The sequence below is a fragment of the Vidua macroura genome, chromosome 16 (assembly GCF_024509145.1).
Source record: "Vidua macroura isolate BioBank_ID:100142 chromosome 16, ASM2450914v1, whole genome shotgun sequence".
Taxonomy (NCBI): domain Eukaryota; kingdom Metazoa; phylum Chordata; class Aves; order Passeriformes; family Viduidae; genus Vidua; species Vidua macroura.
Genome location: NC_071586.1, coordinates 13,794,453 through 13,813,677, shown reverse-complemented (window position 1 = coordinate 13,813,677; position 19,225 = coordinate 13,794,453). Strand labels below are relative to the sequence as shown.

At 53.5% G+C, this 19,225-nt stretch overlaps 1 protein-coding gene across 1 annotated transcript; it reads left to right on the top strand.

Annotated features, from left to right (window-relative positions):
* Positions 1-1,263: 1,263 nt before the first annotated feature.
* LOC128815599 (ATP-sensitive inward rectifier potassium channel 12) lies at positions 1,264-5,657 on the top strand. Its single transcript, XM_053992425.1, has one exon. It carries the CDS (start codon positions 1,310-1,312, stop codon positions 2,597-2,599), a length of 1,290 nt encoding a protein of 429 aa, XP_053848400.1. The 5' UTR covers positions 1,264-1,309; the 3' UTR covers positions 2,600-5,657.
* Positions 5,658-19,225: the final 13,568 nt, after the last annotated feature.

Here is a 19,225-nt window from a genome sequence, read left to right as displayed (position 1 = left end):
CGGCACAGAGTGTCCAGCCCGGCGGCTTCGCTGCGCTCCAGGCACGAGCTGGGCTATCACGGGGGGCTCTGCACCCGCTCCCCCCACCATGCTGCTGTCCTGTGCAGGTCTCTCTACCAGCAAGGTGGTTCCATGCTCAGTGGCACGTCCCACGGTGCTAAATAATAGGGTGACCTGTGCCAAGGGGTGGTGTGTGGAGAGTTCCTGTGGTGCCATCTCTTTGAGGCGCTTGGGATGTGCCACATGGCTTCTCCACAATCCTGTCTACTCCCTGATGCAGCCCCACAAGGGGCTGGGGGGGGTCCAGCCAACTGGCAGAGTGGGTTCCCCCCCAACGTGCTCACCTCCACCAGGCTTGGGCCACCTCTCCCATGCCCATGTGACCTCTCTCCCAAGCAAAGCTGAGTGTAGGTCCTTGACCCTGCAGCTGAGCCTTCCAGAAGGGACCAAAACAGTTCCCCATTCCCCAGTGGCAGATGTTCCTTCATGAGACTTGGACAGCTAAACCCATCTGTGACCGTGGATGGCTCCATGTCCCAATGGATACGTTGGGAAAGTTGCTCCTCAGGACATCTGCCCTGACCGAGCACCTTCCCGGGGCCTTCTCCAACCAGATGCAACCAGAGGCTGTCCTCTCCCATCCCCAGGCAGGGGGACAGAGGTTAAATCCACATCGCCCTGTGCTTTCCCTCGAGCCCAGAAGAGCTGGTGCTCTGAGGTCGATGCTGGGCTGGGCATCGATCCATCTGGCACGGGCAATGTGAACTGATGGAGCCGCTTCCAGGAGTACCTTTATTGGTATCTGTGTCCCAAGGAGAACAGCTCGGCCTCTCTGCTTTCCCCTCTGGTGGCAGAGCTCGTGGGAAAAGTGAAGTGGAGAAACTCCAGGTTTTTCGTCTGCTGGAGTTGTTGAGTGTCCCACAAATGCAGTAAGATTTGTTCACTCACTTTGTATCATGAAAGAAGAAACTCTAACACCTTCTCCTTTCCTCGATGTGTTTTTTGAGATCAGCCCAGACAAGGAAGGGAGAATTAGAGCAGTGTAGGAGGTTGTCATTCAACATGCAGCCCATCAGAACCATTGGCCAAGCAGCCCTCTGGGTCCCTGTGCCATGAGTGGTAACGGCCCTGTCTTTGTTTTCTCATTGCAGAGCCTCTCACAGGATCCACGTGGTGACGTGGCAGCCAAGACGTGGAAGTTTGGGACTTCTCTTCCACCGCAGCAGAATTTGGGGGGTGGGCAGGGGTGGGTCAGGGGGACACTGGGAGTCGCAAGACCCTTCACCTTCACTGTGGTCTTGGCTCAGGGATGACAACGGGCAGAGTCAACCCTTACAGCATCGTGTCCTCCGAGGAAGACGGGCTGAGGTTGACCACCATGCCAGGTATCAACGGCTTTGGCAATGGGAAAATCCACACCAGGAGGAAATGCAGGAACAGGTTTGTAAAGAAGAATGGTCAGTGCAACGTGGAGTTCACCAACATGGATGACAAGCCACAGAGGTACATTGCAGACATGTTCACCACGTGCGTTGATATCCGCTGGAGGTATATGCTCTTGCTCTTTTCCCTGGCATTTCTGGTGTCCTGGTTATTGTTTGGGCTGATTTTCTGGCTAATTGCACTCATTCATGGAGACCTAGAAAACCCGGGTGGAGACGATACTTTCAAGCCTTGCGTTCTGCAGGTCAATGGCTTTGTGGCTGCTTTTCTGTTCTCCATCGAGACCCAAACGACGATCGGGTACGGCTTCCGCTGCGTGACCGAGGAGTGTCCGCTCGCCGTCTTCATGGTGGTGGTTCAGTCCATCGTGGGCTGCATAATCGACTCTTTCATGATTGGTGCAATAATGGCAAAAATGGCCAGGCCCAAAAAACGGGCCCAGACATTACTTTTCAGCCATAACGCAGTAGTGGCGATGAGAGATGGAAAACTCTGCCTGATGTGGAGAGTTGGGAACCTACGGAAAAGCCACATAGTAGAAGCCCACGTACGAGCTCAGCTAATTAAGCCCAGGATCACGGAGGAAGGGGAGTACATCCCGCTCGACCAAATAGACATTGACGTGGGGTTTGATAAAGGCTTGGACCGTATTTTCTTGGTGTCTCCCATCACCATTCTCCACGAGATCAACGAAGACAGCCCCCTGTTTGGGATCAGCCGCCAGGACTTGGAGACAGATGACTTTGAGATCGTTGTCATCCTGGAGGGCATGGTAGAGGCCACAGCCATGACGACGCAAGCTCGGAGCTCCTACCTGGCCAGTGAGATACTGTGGGGCCACCGCTTCGAGCCCGTCTTGTTCGAGGAGAAAAACCAGTACAAAGTAGACTATTCCCACTTCCACAAAACCTACGAGGTCCCGTCCACGCCCCGCTGCAGCGCCAAGGACTTGGTGGAGAACAAATTCCTGCTGCCCAGCACCAACTCCTTCTGCTACGAGAACGAGCTGGCCTTCATGAGCCGTGACGAGGAAGAGGAAGACGATGACAGTCGGGGTCTGGAGGACCTCAGCCCGGACAACAGGCACGAGTTCGACAGGCTTCAAGCCACAATAGCGTTGGATCAGCGGTCGTACAGGAGGGAGTCGGAAATATGACTCTTGGTCCTTCCGTTGACTTTTCCAAGGGTATTTTTTTTCCTCCTCCAATCTCTTCCCCTACAACCCGCTCAAATTATGCAGAACAATGCAAGTGCCATAGGAATGCTTGAGAAATTAGTATCGTTCATAGTTTTCAGTTTCATCGCAATAACCACTGAGCGGTCTGCAGAGGGGACGGTGGCAGGCCACGGCGCGTCCCCCGCGCCCAGCGCCCGCGGCAGGGCCCACGGCTCTGGGGGATGGATGGACAGATGGATGGATGGATGGATGGATGGACAGAAGGAAGGATGAGGAGAGGAGGGTCTGTGGGGCGTGGGCAGGTGCTCGCCCTGCGCAGCCCCGTGGGGCTTTGCTGTCCCCGTGGGGAAAACGCCAGCGTTTTCCTGGAGCCGAGCACTGCGAGATCCAGAAAGAGGAAATATCAGGAAACAAATCTTACTCTCTCTCTTTCTCTCTTTCTTTTCTTTTCTTTTCCTTTTATTTTTTAACTGAGCAGCAACAACAAAACAATCGCTCCTTCGGCAGGCGGTCTGGTTCAGTTGCACAAGAACAACACTTGAAATAACATGCAACATTAATGTACTTTTTAATTTGGGAAAAAACGGGGGAGGGTGGTGAGAGGGTTTTTAATATTTTCACCGCACCGTTTGGGAGACTGTTTACCAAAATAATAATAATAATTATTATTATTATAATTATAACGATAATAATAATATTAAATCTGAAAGAAGTCATTCAGTATTTTTTAAAAATGAACAAGGGAATGAAGAAGCCACTGGGGTCCTTTGAGGGGGTGACTTGGGTGAATGCAAGAGCTAAAAGTTAAGATTGCATCCAATTTTGGGGTGTTTTTTTACCACTGGCATGGCTTCAAATGCAGAAAACAGATGTAAGTGACTGTAGGTCCGTGGCAGTGAAAAAAGTGGAATTATTAACAAAGGAGGTAATAAGGATAAGCAGAGCTGTGAGAGAAAAAAGCATTGTAAGCACAGTAATTAGCCAATTTCTGGAAATGTTGGATTTTGGGGTGGAAACGGGGTCTGGAACATCAGCTGCTGAAGTGTTGGGTCTCCCCCAACATCTCTGATGGGGAATTCATAAGGTTCACCATAACTGGGACATAACAGTGAAAAGCACAAAAATGAGAGTGGAAAGCTCTCAAAATTGGGTATTTTCCCACTTTTCTGACCAATTTGGTATTTTTCTTCATTGAAGAATATTTTCAAACGTGGAAATCAATGGGAAAGTCATCTTGTTGGGCTGCATTTCTAGTCCTGGGGCTGTGTCTGTGCCAGGCTGGGCTTCATGAATTCCCAACCCACCAGAGAGTCCTGCTTCAGATGTTCTCCCCAAAACAACAGATGCCAGTTGAGAAAATCACCCCATCTTGTGCTTCAGCCCATCCCTGTGTCCCAGCCTCAAGGTGGATTGTGCCTTAGAGATGCGAACTCATCCCGTGTCCCAGCCCTCCTCCACAGCCCCCATCCTGCATCCCCCCATCTTGCTCTGCAGCACCCACATCCCATCATCCACCGCCTTTCAGGCTGGCCTTGGTGACACCCTGGTTTAGCTTTAGCTCCGGCACAAGGCAAAGCACCCCATGCATGGGAAGCCTCTGTTCCTGCCCTGCTCCCCACAGAGGGAAGGAGTCAGGCAGGTGCAGGTTTTTGGGTCCCCTCATCTGGCCGTGCTGCTCATTGGTGCTCTGGGAGCCAAAATCTGGCTCCCTGTGGCCATGGGAAAGGCTTTGTACCCATGGGCATCCCTCATCTGACCCTGGGCATGGAGCCCTTGGGGAGAGGGCTCAACAGCAGGGTCCTCCACAGCATTTTGGGTGTGATGGGCTCCCGGTGCTTTTCCCTCCACAGCCCACACCAGGGAAGCCGTGTCTTGGGGTCAAGACTCGCTGTGGTGTGTCCAAACATGGATGGCAGAAGCAGGATTTGTCCTGTATCCCCATCCCCATCTTCTTCTTGCCAAGGGCTCGGGGAAGGGCTGCCCCGAGTGTCCCACTGCCTTGTGCCACCGAGCACCATGCTGGGGACCAGGACATCATCCCTGCAGAGCTTCTTCCCACCAGTGTCTGTCAGCATCACCCCACCCTGCCCACCAAGGGGCTGCTCTGGTTTTGGCTTCCTCTAAAAACCACTGGGAGAAAACCTTCTCCAGGGGCAGCACTGGGAGGCAGCTTTTTCAGCACTGAGTGCCCCAAAATGCGTTGTCCCCAAAAGTGGGGACACGTAGGGACGTGCCATTGAGCTCCAGCCATGACATTTATGTTTCTAAGGCAGTGAAGGCGGATGCCATCCCATCTCCAATCCCTTTGCTCCTGGGGGATGCTTTTACCCCCTGCTTTTTTGCACCACAGCATCTGGGGGGTGGGAAGGATGGGGGGGTGGGCAGAGAGATTTTGTGTGAGCACTACTTATTTATTTTTTTAAAACAAATGCTTTTAAGTGGTTTTAGGTTCTTTTGAATAAATAATAATTATTAAAAAAATAAAAGGTGCACATCTTGCTGCTGTAGAGTTCTCAGAGGGTTAACTTCTTTATAAATATATATATATATATATATATATATCACAGTAAATATTTGTATAAAAATGAAAGAGAAATAGAGATGTCTTTAAGTAAATTATTGCTTTTAAAGAAACTTCTATGGTTGTACAGTGTTACCTGGGAGAATAGAATAATATATATAGATGTATTTTTAAACTGCTGTGTAGGAGGATGTGAACTGGGTCAGGGAGAGCCTGTGGCTGGCACAGTGAGGGGATTCCGGACCTTCCCTGGCCCCTGTTCACACACCCCCTGCCCCAAACCCTGCTAGTGAGGGTGTAGCTCTGGTGAGATGTCCTGTATCTACTGTATAGTCCTTGTCCTGACCATGGACCACGCCGGTACATAGTGTATAAATATGATTTTTGCCTACCTGTGAGAGCTCAGAGCTACTGGTCTTTTTTCCTGCCACCAGGGAGCATCGGGAAGGCTGCCCAGCCATAGCTTAAATCCCATCAATTGTCAAAGAAAGGGGCAAAAATGAAAAAAAAAAGAAAGGTCGGAAAAGCCCAAGTTCAGCGCTTGGGTTTCCTTAGGGGGCTGGGAAGGCACAGGGATGCTTTGGGGGTGTGGGTTTTTGGGGAGTGGAATCCCTGTGGGAAGGGGCTTGGAGACGAGCAAAGTGAAATGTCCCCCCCCAAAAAAAAACCAGCCGCCGGCCATTTCCTCCAGCAAGCCAGCTCCATCCCTGGAGTTCACTCCGGCGTTACACTTGATCCTTGGAGGATGGCAGGAGTCCGAGGAAGGAGAGAGCCACTAAATCCTCTTGGCCAGCATCCCGCAGGGATTGCCCCGGGCCGGGGCTCGTGGCAGCAGCTCCCCAAGCGGGGGGTCGGGGCTGGACCTGCTGCTGCTCCAGTTTGGCCTCACCCTACACAACTCCCCAGTGAGGGCAGAAAGCAGCCGCATCCCCGAGCCCCAAATCCACCTCTGGGAAGAGCATCCTGTGCCCTGGGGGGTGCTCACTCGGCCGGGGGCCATCGGGACGAGCCTTAGCTTCTCATCGCCGAATTTAGTGCACTTTGTCTTTTAGGGCTGGGACAATCACTTAGTGCTCAACCTTTCGCGATTCGGTGCCTGCTTGACCTTCAAACCTTTTGTAGGAGATGATTTCAGAGCCACCTTTTCTATCTTTAATAATGCAGAACAAATACGTTTATTTTTAAACCCTCTTGCTCTTCACTTTCCTCTCGTGCTGACAACCAAAAGAGTCCCCTGTGTGTGTGTGTGTGTGTGTGTGTGTGTGTGTGTGTGTGTTTGTCCCCTCCCATTTCTTGCACACAGAAACGAGCGTGTGGCAGCTGTGGCCACACATCCTGCTCTCCCACCCCCCAGTTCAGGAATGCTGCCACGGGGGGGTTGGCACAGGGCAGGATCCAGATGCATCAGGAGCAGGGAGAGGACGTGGGACAGCACCCAACCCGATGCCACCCATCCCCTCGCCCACCAGCTGTGCACATCTGTCCTGCTGCCCACTCCCAGGGCATCTTCCCCCTCCATCTCCCCCCCAAACACACCCCAGTGCTCCCCCAGGCTTGGCCCCACGTGGGTTTGGGGACAGAGAGCCGGTACCAGTTCACAGGGCAGGTTGGCAACTGGGAGCACTGGTTTCCCGGGGATAAAACGCGGAGTCTGTTCGCTGGGGCAATGGTGGTAGAGAAGCTTGAGGGATGCAATGAAGTATCTGTACCTTTTCCACCTCCGGTGTTTCTCTGTCTCATTGCACATATATTTGAGATATATGTGACAATGTATATATATATTTGTAAAATGTATTTCAGATGACAGAACTGGCCAATTTTATGTTATTTTAAATATATTATATATATTATATATAAGAGTCTCCAAAAGATATAAATAGACTAGAGAAAATAATATAAATATGTAATAAATGTATTTTGATCTATTTAAAATATCTCGCGTCATGCTGTATATTTTAAAGATCATAGTGAAGTGTCTGCCTGTAGCCAACTTCCAACGTGTTTCCAAGTCTGTCAGTTGTCACACACACAGGATATGTGGAGCAAACTTTGAGCAAGACTGGGGCCAGCACGACAAAGAGAGATTATTTTTAAGAGCCTTTTAGCAAAATATCCATCCTGTTGCCTTCAGGCAGGAGCAGAAAACACACATCTGAATTTTTCTTGGGAGGATAATTTTCCTCCCTGCTGGAGGAATGCTCAGAATCACAGGGGGGCTCTGCAGAGGTCCCCCCAAATGCAGCCCCCCCCTGGGTACCACTCGCTCCAGTGGCTCTGCCCACAGGAATGGAGTGCAGCCATGCAGGGAGCCCGGAGATGGGAAAATGTGTCTGGAGCCCAGGCAGAACGAGCCCAGTCATCCAAAACCGACTCAACAAATCTTTGCAGAGCGACCTTGGTCCCCTTGGGCCCTGGAGGATCTGTTTCCTATGGGCACTGCCTCCTGTGGGGACCTCAGGGGACATCAGGCCACGTCCAAGTGACAGTTTGAATGTCTTTAATGGTCACGGCTGGAGGAAAGCGGAGCCAGTGTGTGAGATGCTATTTACAGAGAGGTTAACGGCCTGGTGGACACAGAGACCCTGGATTTGCCATCCTGGATTTTCCTCCTGGCTTTCACACCTGGCTGCCACAGGATACGGGGCTTGTGTGCTGAGATAACCTGGGGAAATTATCCGTCATCATTCCTCAGGCTGGGCACGGGCTGAATCCAGCTCAGGTGAGCGGTAGCTGATCATTTCCACCCACCAGTAATGGTCTGTTGGGTCACACCAGCTCCATCCCTTTCGCCATAAAGAAGTTTTTTATTCATTAAAAAAAAAAAAAAAAATCCCCACCAGCCACTCACTCTAATCACCACAGAGAGGGCTGGGGCTAAGCAAGATTTAAGAGCAAAGCCCGTTTAATTTAGCAAGGGGGGAGACTGAGAGGTGACTTGATTACAGCATTTGTCACGGGGAGGATACGCTGGTACAAAGAGGTAACTTAATCTAGCAGGGAGAGGCATAATAACCACCTCTTCCTGGAAGCTGGAGCCAGACAAATCTATCTTGGAAATAAGGAGCGATCTTTTAATAATGATTAGCTATTAGAACAAGCCACCAATCTCTGTCTCTTAATGCCTTTAAATCTGGACCAGATGCTTTTCTGGAAGCTTTTCTCTCGCTGAGGAGAGGAGCGGGGGTTCTCGGGGACGGTAATGGCCTCTTACAGGCACGGAGGAGAGGAGATGGGAAAAACTCTACTCCAAACCACTGGAGCTGGATCTCGGGAAGGAAAATGCCAGGGAGGAGGTGGGGGATGCTCTGTCAGAGCCCTGGCAGCATCTCTCCTGGGGACAGGCAGAGGCCCGTGCAGCAGCTTCCCACGGCTCCCGTGCCTCCGCTCTCAGGGTTTGCTTTGCCATGCGGCAGTGACTCCTCACACAGCCGTTTGCACTACAAACCCCAGCGCTTCATTTGTGGAAGCATTCAATGATTCAGGAGCCGGCAGCTCCCTGGGGACTGTTCCCACTGCCTCCAGAATTCCTCCCTCAGCGGCTGCTTGTACAGAAATCCCCAGGGAGCTGAGCTGATGCTGGCACCACGGGAAATGTGCTGCCGGGGTGTTTGCTCCTTGCTTTATTTCCAATCCAACCATCCTCATCTTCGAGAGCTGAACTGAGGGGTGGGAGCAGCAGGGATGGGAAGGCAGTGGGTGGCTCTGAGGGAAATGACCTTGCTTGCACCTCACTGGCCTGGCTGGGAAGTTTTCAGCAGGGATGGGACCAGTGTAATAAGTCTGGGGCTGTTTCTTAGCTGGAAACCTCCACTTCTAATATTCAAGATGCCTTTAAGGGCCAAAACCCTCTCTGAACTCAGCACCAGCCCTCACTGACTGCCCTCCTGCCTCTTTCCCTTCAGATTCAGGGGGATCAGAGCATCTCTCTGTGCCCTTGCAGAGGTTTTTTGCCTCCCCAAAGGCACGGTGTCTTTTTATCAGCTTGGATGGGTTTTGCTCAAACCCACTGAAATCTGGCTGAGCCAGTCTGTCATCAAGAGGCAAAGAGTGGGCAGAGGGGCTGGGAACTCTGCATTCCCACCAGGACCTCATCTCAGAGGGATGAAGGCAGGGAACTTTGCCCTGGCCCCACTGGAGATGCTGCTTGTCCACCCACCCTGGATTCATCCTCTCTCCAGGCTGCTCCAAGAGCCTCAGTCCCACAGACCCCTCAAGTTTGGTCCCTTGCCCACCCGAGTTGCCCCAGTGCCATTCCAGGTGTCCGGGAGGAGCTCGGGTACCTCAGGGCGACACCCAGGGATGCTGGGTTGTCTCGGGGGTAACCATAGTAACGGAGCAGCATCTCTGCTCTCCTGCTGGCAATTTGCTTTTTCATCCTACATTAAGGTGGACCCTCTCCAACTCCTTTCTCCCCCTCCATAAAGGCAACACCAAGGGCTCTCCCAGAGGGCCCAGCTCTTCCACTCCATCCCACACCAGGTTTCATCCCACTAAAAACAGGATCCAGCCAGGGAACCAGCCTCCAGCATCCTGCAGGGACTCCAGGAAGGCAGCAGCTGGAGCTTCTCCTTAACACAGATTTATAATTGTGAGTGGGACAAAATTAGGGGTTTCCTTACACTTGTTGTTAACAGGTCACTGTCAAGGTTAAAAACCTCAAATACTTTAATTTTTTTTAATTGTAAAATGCCTCTACTAGCAATAACACTCTGGCTTATTAATATGAATTGGGTTTTTTTCAGTGCAGAATGTAATTATCACCCGTTAAGTACTTTGTTCACCTTTCACATTTCTCCTCACTCGGGGAAGGCAAACACATGAGTCAGCGTCCCTTTTTCTGTCACTTTTAAGCAATTTTTTTGTGACAAGCCATTGTGAATCAGCACAACACTTCGAAGTTCAGGTCACAAACGCTCCTGAGATGCTGCTCACAGGGAAAAACAGCGATTTTTACGAAGGAGGTGAAGGACAACTCCTGTCTTGACCCTGGGCTTTGGGGGGGAACCCCAAATGAATAAATTTGCAATCAAACTGGGCTCGGTGGTGCTGATTTAAGGGGAGAAGTGAGAAGGGTTTCCCGTGGGATATCAGGATGGAGAGGATGTGTTCAAGCTGACAGATCAGCATCCCTTCCCCAGCCAGTCGACACTCCCTCCCTTCCCCTGCAGCTGGCACATTTATTTTGGAAACACCTCATTAGTATGTAATTAAGCCTTCCCCTCTTTGCCTGACGACCCCCAGCATCACTCCCGTCCTCCAGGCTGGGGCGTTCCCCGCTGTCCCCTTCCCTGCTCCATGGTGGGGGTGCGGGACACTCAGGGCTGCCACTGCCGGGGGGATGGCCCCAAAAGCCCGTCATCCGTGGGTCGGCATCCCCGCCTCGGGGGCTTGCTGTCCGTTTGGGTTCGTGGCTGACTCAGCCCCAGATGGTTCTGCGAGCGCTTACATAACGCGTGTTTTGGCGGGGGCCGGGACGCGGAGCGCGGCGAGGAGGTGGGCGCGGGGGCGAGGGAGGGAACAGAGCTAAAGATAAGCCTGGCAGCTCTGACAGAGCTGTGCCAGGCCCCGCGGGAGCCGGCAGGGGGAAAGGCTGCTGGGATCGGGCACCGAGCTCGCAGCCAGGTCCCGTCGCCATCCCTTGCTGTCACCGCCGTGGGACCCGCCCGGCCCCGCAGCCCGCCCTTGGCAGGTTCGCCTCCCTCTGCCTCTCACAAACAGACCCAAAATCACCGCTGCTGTTTCACAACAGTTTCCCCCCCCCCCCCGGTGTTTCATGATCCGGGTGCAGCAGGGAAGTGTTTTGGTTGCAGGAGGGAACCAAGCTGGGTAAAGATTTCCCAGACCCTCCGTCCCCATCCCCCCTCCCCTCCCTCTCTGCTTCACCGGTGACTGCTGACCAGCACTGGAGCTCGCAGTGGGAGCAGAAAACTGATGATATTTCTCTTGAAGGGATGTGTTGGGTGGCCTTTGACCCCTGTAGACATCTTCCTCTTTTTCCCAGTTTACGATTTCGATGTACACACAGAGATGACCTTTGTTTTACAGGAGTTTTATTTTAATGCTCTGGAGATTTGCTAAATAAAAACCATTCCAATACCCAGGATGTTCTGGATGTGATGGCTCTTCTCAGGTGGGGCAGCTGCGGGGTTTGGGGCAGGTAATTCACTACCTGAGACATTGCTGCACGTCCCTCAGCAAAGGGTTAACCACGAGCCCCCAGAGAGGGATTTTATTTGTCTGGGGCTGCCCTCAGAGGAGCCTTCCCCAACCCCAACAGAGCTGATCACAGATTTCATTCCCAAATCCCTTTTTTCCCCAAACCTGTGGCTACAGGGCAAGCCCAGGGGCTGTTTGGGGGTCCTGGAGCAAGGCAGGCCCCTCAGCCCTGGAGGGATTCCTGGCTGGCTGAGGGTCCCTGCTGCAGGAGGGATGGAGAAGGCCCTTGGCCATGTCCTGGTGGGCAGGACGTCATCTCTGAGCCCTCCACACAGACACCGGCTGCGGGGGTGACAGCAGGAACAGGCTCTGTCAGGAGAAGGAGCACTGAGGGCTGGTACCAGCCCTCAGATGGTGGCAGGAAGTCCACGGCTCCTGATAATTAGGAGAAAAACCAAACAAATCTCTCTGCAAAAGACAATGTTGTGGGGAGAAGCTCAGGCCTGGGCTCCTGCCAGCGGTGGATTTGCAGAGCTGCCCACGCAGGATGGGAGCAGAGAGGGGGTTTGTCCTCCCAAGGTCAGGGGGACAAGGGTGGCAGCTGGTGGCTGCCAGCCCAGGGAGGGGGTCTGGGTGCCCCCTCACATGCAGGTCTCTGAGGGCCCCTCTCAGAGCAGGTCTCCATCCCAGAGCCCCCAGCACAGAGAGGACTGGATTTGTGGGAGCAGGAATCTGGGGATTACGCCGCCAGAGTCTGACCAGCCAAAAATTGTTAAAAATCAGAATATCCGTAGCTCAAATCCAGCTTAAAAGTCAAACCAATCATCCAAACCATCTGCCTCACCATTGAAGATAATACTACTTTTATTGTTTCCATAAGCTGCTAAGCAGCTTTTCAGCAAGAAAAACCCTCTCTGCTGGGACATTTGTGGCCGTGGGACAGCACGGTGCCCTGCCCGGTGGCAGCCAGGTCCTGCTAGGATGGGGAAGCAGGGGAGGCCGTGGTGCCCTGGGGGAGGCAGGGCAGGGACTGGTGCTGGGAGTTAAATTCTCTGTGCCATGGTGCAGATAACCACTGGCAGCCACCTGCTGCCATGTCCCTGGAAATCCACCAGTGGAGGAGGGGTGGCACTGCCAGCTCTCCTCCAAGACATCCCAAAATTTTCTGGAGGCTCTGGCAGCTGAGGGTGATGCGTGGCGGCCTGTAACGGGAGCTGCCCGTGCTGCTGCCCACCTGACCTTCTCCCAGGGGTATTATTAGCCCATCAGGAGCAGCCAGCCCCAGCCAAGAGCTTTCCATCTGCAAGTCCTCCCTGGCTGCGGGCCAGGGAGGGGAGCTGGGCATGATCCTCCCTGTTTCCCTGGGGAGATGTGGGTTGGAAGGGACCTTAAAGATCATCTCATTCCAGCCTCCTGCCATGGGCAGGGACACCTTCTACAGAACAGCCCTGTCCAACCTGGCCTTGGACACTGCCTGGGCAGCCACAGCTTCTCTGGGCAACCTCTGCCAGGCCCTCATAGTCAAGAATTTCTTCTCAATATCCCAACTAACCCTGCCCATTGTCAGTTTGAAGCCATTTGCCCTTGTCCTGTCATTCCAGGCCCACGCCCAAAGTCCCTCTCAGGCTCTCTTGTAGACCACCACACTGAAGGTTTCCAGCCACTCTCCAAAGTCTGCTCGCCAGTTCCTGGAAGATGTCCATGCCCAGCAGAGAGATCAGAGTGTCCTGCCCCTCCTAAACCTTCCCTGTTTCATCTCTTGAAGTGGCTGCTGCACACTTCACCCTCTCCCAAGACCTCACTCCAGCAGCCTCTAAGGCGAGAGGAGCTGATGTCTCTATTCCCACCTCCAGCTTCCCTGGGTAACAAAAGCATCACCTATCCTGTCCTTATCTGACATCCTGACAGACAGACACCCCCTTCACCCATGGATTTCCAAACAGGGCATGCATAAGTATGAAAAGGCCAGGCTGGATGGAGCTTGGAGCAGCCTGGTCTGGTGGAACATGGAGGAGATTGGAACACTCACTGGTGTCTGTGAGTCTGCACTGATGCAGTGAGAGCACAAGAGCTCGTTAATGAAATCACCCCGAGGTTGCTGACATTGTACATTCGTGCTGGTGACTGGCTGCTCCTCCTGCCTTCACCCAGGGTGAGTTTGCTTGGAGACATTTATTATCCCATGGGAAGACACCTGAAACAAAACTTTTTGCATGTGGAAATAAGGAAGGAAAAAGAGCTGATAGATCAGCAACCAACAAGCCAAGAGGAACCTGCACTTCTATAGATCATCCAGCTTTTATTTTGTCTGATTTTAAGTGCCTGGCAGTGAGTTGGCCTTTCCTGTCCCCTGGGAGAGGCAGAGCGTGTCCAGCTCACCAGAGCATCCTGGGATTTGCTGCCTCCTCTGCAGAGCCCCAGCTCCCAGCTCCACGTGGTTACTGGAGCCACCACTGCCACCTGGAAAGGGACTTTGCAGCTGGCACAGAGCATTTCACTCCTGCTCAACAACAACTCAGGGCCCAGGACACCCTTGGCTGCCCCACATCTCTGGCAAGGTGGGCTCTGATTTTGTTCCTCCTCAGGAGGACTCTCCTGGATGTTTGGCTCCTCTGCAACACCCAGCCAGGGCAGGGAATGTACCAGGCTCCAGGGATGGCTCCATCCTTCTCCACCTCCCAGCCTCTGCCCCAGGCTCGCCTGGGGGACCTGACTTGCAGCTGCCAAAGCCACATCACTGATTTTTAATTAGGGAGAGGTGCAATTAGTGAAAAACAGCAGAGTGAGAGGAGAAGCCCTGGCTTGTCAGTCTTGGCTGTGAGGTCCCTGACACCTTCCCTAATCAGCCCAGGAAGAACACGTTGCCTTGACCGTGACAGTCTGGAGAGTGGGGGATGCATCAGACCTCGCTACAAATCCCAGCTGGATTTAGCTCCTGTTAAATGTCTGCAGAATATCACCCAGCAGAGCAGTCTGGAAGTCTTCCCCCTCAGAAAAATGGACAGGTGACATGCACAGCTTTACTGCTCTTGTGTGTGTGTGTGTCCTTTGTCCACACAGCAAGGTAAGGGCTGTGCTGAGAGTGCAGAAGAGGGCGGTGCTTTGTGCCTGCATCCCTTCCACCGCGTGTTTCCAGCCCTGTGGATGAACACAGGCTCTTTGATCTCAACATCAGAGATGTCCAGACACTCCCAGGGATCCAGGGAGACACAGCTGGGAGGCACCAACAGGGTCTGACCCTTGGAAGCTGAGTTAGGCTCAGTGCATCCGTTGCCAGATTTGCACATGCTCCCACATCAGCCATCCTTATCCTGCTGCAGGAGGGATTTGCTGCTCCGAGCTGCAGAGGGCAGGTCCTCGACTCACAGGGCTGTGCTGGGGCTGCAGATCCCACCAGTGCCATTTCCGAGATGCTGGCAAACATCCCCTCGAGAGGAAAGAAGCTCAGCCAAGCCTGAAATGACCTGCTGGGGCAGGGTAGGCTCCTTCCACTCTGGCATCATGTGCTGGGATTTATATAAAAGGGGATTCTTTGCAGGATGGCCTGCAAAGGAGGGGGTGTTTGCAGTGTGTGGCTCCCAGACCACAGCTGGAATAGCCCCTGGCTCAGGGAGAGCCCCAGCCTCTGCCACAGAGCACTTGGCTCCAGTTGAGGTCAGGCTGGACTTGTGTGTTGAGTCACAGCACAAGGCTCTGGGCTGTGTGATGTTGTTCAGGCCTCTGAACAGTGATCACGTGTGACCTGCACCCCCAGATGGGGCACAGCACCCTGCTCCCTCTTCCTCATCCCATACCTGAGAAATTAATGTCCTGTTCCTGTGTTCCCACAGTGCCACTCTCTGAACAGACCCCATCCCTCTGAACCCCGTGCCCCCAGTGCAGCTCTGCTCCCTCTCCAGCACAGACCCTGTGAGTTTCCTCCAGTCACAGCTGCTCCCACACACCTCCCAGACTTTGATTAACTCCAGGCTCCTCTCTTTTCTCAGCCCCTTGGGAAATAAAACTCTCCAGTGCTGCAGATTGTTTTCAGGTGATGGAGAAAGCAGGGGCTGAACCCTCTGGCAGTGCCACACTCACCTCTGCTGAGGCTGGGGATGGATCCAGGATGGATTCTTGTCAGGAAGGTGTTCCTGTGTGGCCAAGGACGTTGGCAGATTTGACTAGCTTGCCAAATTGGTCAACTCAACGTTTATCACAGCCACATCTGCCAGGCTGGCTGTTCTTCTGGGACAGCATGGGGACACCAGGAATGAACTGGGCTCTCTGGTACTGCTCAAACACAACCCAGTGTGGAAACCGTATGGAAAAAGAGGCAAGCTCAGAGATGGAAACATTGCAGTGGTTCTTGGGGAGCTGGGCTTCCCTGGCTCCACCACGGTCCTTTCTGTGTCTCAATCCTATTGGAAACTGGTTTCCAGCTCCTAATCCCAGTACCAGAGCACAGCCACTGCTTTGATTCCCCAGACTGGACTGCAAAGCTCTAAGCCAGCTCAAGTGGGAGCATCCGTGGTTCCCACACTGCAAGGGCATCCCCTCTTCCAGGGGGCTCTCCGGGGCAGCTCATCCAAGGGGAAGGAGCCGGTGAGGAGGAGCGGCCCCCCTGCCCGCCCAGCCCCGCTGCCCCATCCCTGCCTGCTCCCTGCTCCCACCGACATGCGCACGCACGGTGGCAGGACAGGCGATGCCAAGCGCTCCTCGGGCACTGTCACCTGATCTCCGCCACCCCCGCTCCAAGCCCGGACAAAAATAAACCCGGGAGCGCGGCAGTGGAGCCGCCCTGGCACGGCCGGCCCGGGCTGAGCCCGTTGTTCCAGTGATAACGCCGGTTCCAGTGACTGATCCCAGAGAAATGCAGATATTCCCCTCGCGCCTCTCCAGCCTCCTGCTGCAGAGAAACCATGGCTCAGGAGCAGGTGGAAGAGCAAAGGACGTGTTTTATTCCCTATAATGTGAATTGTCTTGTTGATAGACGGTTCCTTCTGTGTGGGGTGAGGCTAAAGTTTCCACAGGAATTATTTTTTTCCTTGAAAGTTTGAATTTGTTTAAGAAGAAGGGTAAAAAAAAAAAAACCAAACAAAAACCCTCACATTACACCCTGAAAATATAAAGCCTGAAGCTCCATCTCCCCTGGTTCTGGCAGGGCTCAGTGTTCCTGCTGGGCAGCAGCTTTTTGCTGTGTAAAATTGGCGTCTCCTTGCAGCTTCCATGGTGCTTCCATGTGCAGAAATACCTGTGGAAGGGCGTGCTGGGGCCAGCCAAACTCATTTCAGTCGTGACCTAAGCAGGTGCTTGGTTGGAAAGGTCCAAAGCTGGGGCAGTGGCTTTGGCAGGACAGCACAGGAGCTGTGTGGTGACAGAGGGGACACCACAGTCAGCGATTTGGGGTATTCAGCACTCAACCAAGACACACCCCAGACAAGCCAGGCCTACCGAGGCACTCAGCATTTCTGTGGTATGTCCTGGGCTCTCACATCCACTTGTGTGCCTGGAAAGTTGCCTTCACATCCCTGATTTGTCCTGTGGTGCAGAAATACCAGAGACTCTGCCCCAGAGGATCTTTACTTGCAGCCAGCCCAGCCCTGGCTGAGCTCAGGATGTGCCCCAGCTCTGCATAAGCAGCCCCAGGAAGGTTTTGCCACAGGAGATGCCACCAGCAGAACCAAAATATGGGCACCAGCTGCATCTCCTCGTGCTCCAGGTGTCCAAGTGGCTTCCAGGGCCCCTGCCCTGAGCAGGAGACATCAAAGTCTCTGCCAGGCACACTCCTTCCAAGGAGCCCAGCGTGCTCTCAGCCTGGCAAGGTGATCAAAGAGGAGGAACAGACAGATCTGAGCAGAAAACTAAGAGAGAAGGCAGCAGCAGTATGCTCCTGGAGAAAGCAGGAGCACAGCCCTTTGGCTTCCATTCCCTGCTGCTTCCCCTTGCTTCCCAGAGTGCCTCCAGCTCCCAGTGCCTCAGCTTTGCACAGAGCTGAGCTCCTGGTGTTCTCTGGGCTGCAGCCCCATCCCCGGCAGATTGAACTCTGGAGCATCCACCAAAGAGGCTCCTGCCCCTCTCAGCAACGTGCCAGGGAAATCACAAGACTCTGGGCTAACCAGCAGCTCTCCAGGGACAGGCCCTGCCTGCCTGCATCATGCTGGATTTTGTCCCTGTCCCCAAGGCCTGTCTCCTCTCACCCCCTCTCTCCAGGCCATACCTGGTTCTTCTGAAGGCGTCATGACTTCACTGCCTATTTTTATCCAGCCCACTGCTAAGTAAAAGCAGAATTGACACTGGCTTTTGGAAAAAAAAAAAAGGAAAAAAAAAAGGAAAAAAAAAAAAAAGAAAACAAGGCATTTTTCTTATTGTGTGGGAAAAGATCCATGGGCTGGGTTTTCTTTTTTCTTCCCCCTTAACTTGGAGATCTCCCAAAGCAAACAAGTGCTGTTAACTGGAAAATAGGATGATTCACCAGTCCCCTGGGCAGATGGTACCCGGGCCCTCTATTCTCCAACTCCTGGCAAGGGAAAATGCCCCCTGTAAAACTTAAAATAAACAGATGATCCTGTATCCATCAGGGGATCTGCCCTGCCAAGCCAACACTTCTCCAGCGAGCTCCTGCGTGTGCCCAGAGCACTTGGGCCATCCCCTGTGGGTGTCCTGCCCCAGAGGGGCAGTTTGGGGCACTCAGGACCGGATCAGGGGCACGGGAGGCTCCCAGAAGCTGCAGCCTGCCCGTGGATGCTGGGTGCTGAGCGATGTGCTGGGTTACAGCCCCGAGTGAGGGGATGGAGCTGCAGCAGAGCTGCTGCTCTGTGATAAGGTGTCTGTCCCTCCGTGGAGCATCTGCCACACGATGCCCTTGCCCTGGGGTGCTGAGGAGATGCTGACACATAGGAAAGCTGGCCAGGAGACCCCTGTGGGTGAACAAACAGTGGGGCCAGAGCAATGAAGCAACATTATCTTCCCTGCAGCCTCTGACAAGTGTCACAGGAGGGACTGTTCTCTTCACAATGTGACTCAAATCCCATATGGATAGTGCAGGAATCTGCTGTCCTTTCCAGAGAGAGGGAAGGCCTGTTTTTAAATGCCCCCAGTTCCTCCCTTCTGCAGGCAATGGAACCTCTAATTCTTACTGCATTCCCCTTCCAGATTCCCAAATCCTGACTGCACCAGCAACAGGGCTGTCCCTGCAAGGAGGCCTCATTTCAGGGATACAGCAAAGGGAGGGGGTCTTGAGGTATTTTGGGGCACCATGACCCCTGAAGCCTATCCCACATGGAAAGTGCCCATCACCAGTGTCCCTTCAAGGCAGGAGCTGTGATGGTGGAGCTGGAAAAGACTGGGGTGAAAAGAGGACCTTGAGAGGGCCTTGGGGTGACCCAGGAGTGAACTGTTCCCTGTTGAGATGAGGGTTCCTGGACCTCCGGAGCAGGGCTGTGTTCAGGGTCTGCCTTTCCCTGCCTGGGACATTGCAACAGCAGAGGAGCCCCAAGCAGAGGCTGAGAAGCCAAATTCCCAGCACTTTAAAATTCCCCCTTGGAAGCTTTTTGGCTGCTGGAGGCCTGGGTTATTTCTGGATGCACTCGGCAGGAGTGTTTTTCTCTTGCTTCGAAGCAGGGATGAACAAAGAGCTCAGCTCTCTGCCTGCACAGAGACAGCCCCACTGCCCTGGCAGCACCCACACCAGCTGTGTGCCCTCTCCTCTCCCTGCTCTCCAGGCCAGGGATGAGCTCCCAAGAGTGGGGATCAACTCATGAACTGCTCCCCGTAGGAGGCAGAGACACAGGAAAGTCTCTTCCTTCCTGTCACCTTTAAATCAGACCTTTTCAGCCCGAGTGGCCAGCAGCCCCCACTCCTCACAAGGGGTCTCTCCTGCTCCCTGGCCTTCCTCCTGCATCCCTGCTGGCAGCAGGTCAGAGAGTTTTGGGCTGCACAAATGCTTCAGC

Coding starts and splice junctions, on each gene's coding strand:
- LOC128815599 (XM_053992425.1), top strand. CDS start 1,310: ATGACAACGGGCAGAGTCAACCCTTACAGCATCGTGTCCTCCGAGGAA.